Source organism: Buceros rhinoceros, unplaced genomic scaffold (assembly GCF_000710305.1).
Source record: "Buceros rhinoceros silvestris isolate BGI_N320 unplaced genomic scaffold, ASM71030v1 scaffold1966, whole genome shotgun sequence".
Lineage (NCBI taxonomy): Eukaryota > Metazoa > Chordata > Aves > Bucerotiformes > Bucerotidae > Buceros > Buceros rhinoceros.
Window position 1 is genome coordinate 550 of NW_010419097.1, and position 3,974 is coordinate 4,523.

Sequence of the window (3,974 nt, forward strand, 5' to 3'; positions counted from 1 at the left end):
CCACAAGCCCGTACGCAGTTTGCTCCGTGCAGTAGTTGTTGCTTCCCTGTAGAGGTCAGGAATGCAGCACAGAAGGAGTAACCTTCATTTTCCCCTTCTGAAGCCTGCTGCAAACCCGCCGTGCTGGAGAGACCGCGGCTGCCAGCTCCAGCCCCTGTCATACTCCGGCATCAGGAAGGTGGAACCATGGCCACATAAAAACGGTATGCAGAGAAGAGAGATATTTATATTATCTTTGCAAAACCACACAAGGATTCTAGGGTGTGATGGTAACAGGTTTGCCAAGGCAGCGATGTGTAGGCAGTTCGGATTATCTTGGTACTCCTTTAGCTACTCTGGTGGGTCCAAGAAACTCAGAGCTGGTCTAGTCCTTGCTTCTGGAGAAGCTGGAGGGCGATAAGGCAGCCAAGTATGGGAAGAGTGCCCAGCTATGGGAGAAGTGGAGCTCCCAGCCCACCAGCAGACCCAAATCTCAACAGAGTTGCTGTGGAACCAGCCCCGCTTCCTGCCTGGGTGTTAGGTTGGGATCACGACATGGTGCCCCAGGCTTGACGAGGCTGTAAGGGGGCCTCACACAGTACTTAAAGACTTTGACACAGTTCTCACCTGTGTCTGCCACAAAAAGATGCCCAAATGAGGAGCAAGCCATGCCGGTGGGTCTCCGCAGCCCTGTGGACACCAGGCAGACGGGAGCCCCGTGCTCTGGGAACAAGTGGACTGTACGGCACTGCTCATCTGCCACCAGGATACTGCCATCGACGTTAACGCAGACCCCCGCTGGGTTGCCAAACCGGTGTCCGTATTTGCTGCTGAGGGAGCAGAGGAGCTTACGACTGCTCGTGAAGACCTTGACATCTCCACACTCCTCACTCACCACAAAGCCCCCGTTGGGTGCTGGACTGACGTAGCGAGGTCCCTGCAGGTTTGGGACTGAGTGAATATTGAGCGTCTTGAAGGCATGGTCCAGAGCAAAGCTGTGGACTTGGCCTTGTATGTAGTCTGCTACCAAGATCTTGCCCATGGAGTCTACCCCAATACCCCTGGGAGAATCAACGTTTCTGATCTTTATCCATTCCCCCTTGGAGAGGCTGGTGTGAGGATTGAAGACCCAGATGGCTCCATTCGTCATGTCAGCTATGGCCACCATTCCCGTCCGAGTCACAGTCACATCTTCTGGCAAGAAAGTGCCTCTTTCCTTCCCCGTTCGCTGGCAGGGCAGGGACCGCAGCGTTCGGCCCGTGCTGCTGAGGACGTGGACCCAGGGAGCGCTTTCAGCTGTCACGTAGATGGAGCCATCCGGGGAGCAATGGATTCCGCTGACTCCCCCATAGTGACTGCCACTGGGGTTGGGGATCTGCTGGACCAGGTTGTCCTGGCAGTAGTGGAGAAGGTTCTTAATGTTGTCCAGATCTCCACACAGGCTTTTGGCCTTATCCGCCAGCTGGTGGACTTGGTGCTGTGTCACCATGCCCATGCCACACTGGCTGCTCAGCAGTGGGCTGGCTGCCTGCAGTGTGGCGATTGACTTTAGCTGGAGGGTGTAGATGGTTTTCAAAAGCTTCTCCTTTGGCTGGCTGGCCTTCAGGGGGTAGTCCATGACAAATCTCTTGTCCCTGTTTGGGGGAAGCAGTTGGACTGTTACTGTCCCTGCTGCTGCCATCTCTGGGGACGTGCTCGGAGCTCAGGCACTTGCTGGCTACCCAGTGTCAAAGCATTGGTGCCAGTCCAGAGTCACACAGAGACCAGACCATAGCCCTGCCACTAATTACATCCTCAGGACATAAAGCTGACAGGAGCCACAGCACAAACCTGACTGATTCAGCAAGCTGGATCTGCAGCTGGAGGAACCAGCCCGAAAGGTCCATCGGCCTCAATGACAGCTTGGCTGGTGCCAGGCCCGGCCTGCAGATTTAAGTGCACAGGAGAGCCCAGCGTGTGAGCACACTGAATGGGATCTTCACCTCCTCAGTTCCTGAGGTTAGTGGCTTCTCTCACGCCTTTAACACCTAACCCTATTTTCTGTAAGCATCATCTCTCCAAACCAAGCTCAGCCCATGCAACCGCTTGAGACACCGAGGACACTCTTACTCCATGCCCATGTGGGGCAGTTGTCACACGTGGCCAGTGCGGATCTTTGCTAAGGGCAGCCCCTTCCCCATCCAAATAAATTAAGTTATTCCTAAAGCAGCCAACAGCCTGTCAGGAAGAAGGTGGGAGGTCCTGCTCTGAAGGACGTTCCACCAACACAGTTTTTTCAGGTGCAAGAGTCACCACAAGAACCTCAGTTTCTCTTTTGCCCTCTCTCTGTCTGTTTGAAAACCACGAGGAGTGAGCGGGTCCCCCGTAAGGCCGCGACGACAGCCTGGCTCTGCTGCGTGCTCCCCAGGGGAGCAGCACTCAGCTGGGAGTGGTAAGAGAAACCGTCCGAGAAACGTGGCCTCGTTAAAGTTCCCGGGGAGGCAGAAGTTAATTTTCCTTTAAATGTGATTATAATTAATATTCTAATGGACACACTTGGCTGTTCCCAGTTGTTTGCAAGCCACCACACCACCTTTATCACCCTGGGTCCCGTGATTGCCTGGTGTCACGTTTTGCATTCTGCCTGCAGAGGTGACGCTTCCCCAGACCACGGCTGAAGGAAGCTGGGCTGGGCTGAGGCTAATGTCCTTCCCATGTGCAAATGCCACAGCTGTCTACAAGTCCCCCCGAACGCTTGCAGAGCTGTCAAATGCAAATACCTGAGGGTGGGGATGAGTGTGAATATGAAGAGAACCCGATTTCTGCTCAGTTTGGGGTCTGGGAGCGGCTTTGCCGCCTTCTTCCCCGAAGTGGTTGTGCTTTATGTCTCTGGCAACAGAGAGCTGCTCAGCAGAAGCTGAGCTGCACTCCCCATGACTGCTTGTCAGGGTCCTGCTTTGGAGCTGAACCGAGTGCAAAACCCAAAAAATGGGATTTTACACGTGGGGAAACCGAGTCACCCAGCAGGGAGCTGCCACACACCCAGCACCACCTCACTCTCTGGGTGCCAGGCACCCAAAGCTGCTGTCAGACCCCTGGTGGTGTGTCCTGAGCCCAGCCTGAGCTGCTCGTTAATGGATCAGAGCCCAGAAGGAGGGTCCTGACGCTGTCCCCAGCACAGCTCAGGCCAAGGGCTGTGTGTGGCCACAAGCCCAGCTCACCAGACCTTGTACCTCTGTCCGATGTCCTGGGGGCTGCCTGTCCTTTCCTGGCAGTGCTGCCCTCCCACTGGCTCCGTCCTGCTCCCTCGCTGGGCTCAGGGCAGCGGGGCTGATGGATATTGTGTTGTTAGTGACGGGCGATTGCCCTTGAGTCCGGGTAAACACAAAAGCTCCGTGTGCTGACAACCAGAAGCAGCGAGACAAGGGCTGATTCACGCAGATTTTATTCCCCACTGGTCTCATGCCCAGCGAGAAGGTGCCTTTCCTCCAGGATCAGTGTATGTCCCATCGACCTGCTCCTGCCAGATGGAGGACAGCCCCGGGGTGCTCAGGGTCAGCTGATTCGGGGCTTTCATGTAGTAAGGGGCCGATTTGCTGCCCTTCATCCTTAGCGTGAGACGCAGCTGCTGGAGCGGGACAGGGACGCTCTCACCCCTTGAGCCAGGGCTCCTGCCTTGCTGCACTGATGCTTCCCTGCCTCCCCAGGCACTCCCAGCCTGGGCATTGTGCGGTCGTGTGCCTCAGTCACTGGCAAAAGGGAGGCTGGTGGGTTTCGTCCTGAGGTTCAGCGATGGAGAGGCTCTAGGAAGAGGCAGATCAGCTGGGCCTCCTGGGCACAGCCCCCTCTCCATCTCCACGCTGCTCAGCCCTGGCTCTCCCCAGCTGGGCAAGGCCATGTTTGGAGTTGGTGGGGACATGTGTCAGTCCAGCTCAAACAAGGAGGTCAGGAGTGAAAATAAAGTCAACCTGGAGCAGGCGGCAAGGGGCTGGTGGGGGCCTCCTCCCTGGGAGGGG

General features: G+C 56.3%; 1 protein-coding gene across 1 annotated transcript; it reads right to left on the reverse strand.

Annotated features, from left to right (window-relative positions):
- Positions 1–472: 472 nt before the first annotated feature.
- NHLRC4 (NHL repeat containing 4) lies at positions 473–1,597 on the reverse strand. Its single transcript, XM_010138753.1, has one exon. It carries the CDS (start codon positions 1,595–1,597, stop codon positions 473–475), a length of 1,125 nt encoding a protein of 374 aa, XP_010137055.1.
- Positions 1,598–3,974: the final 2,377 nt, after the last annotated feature.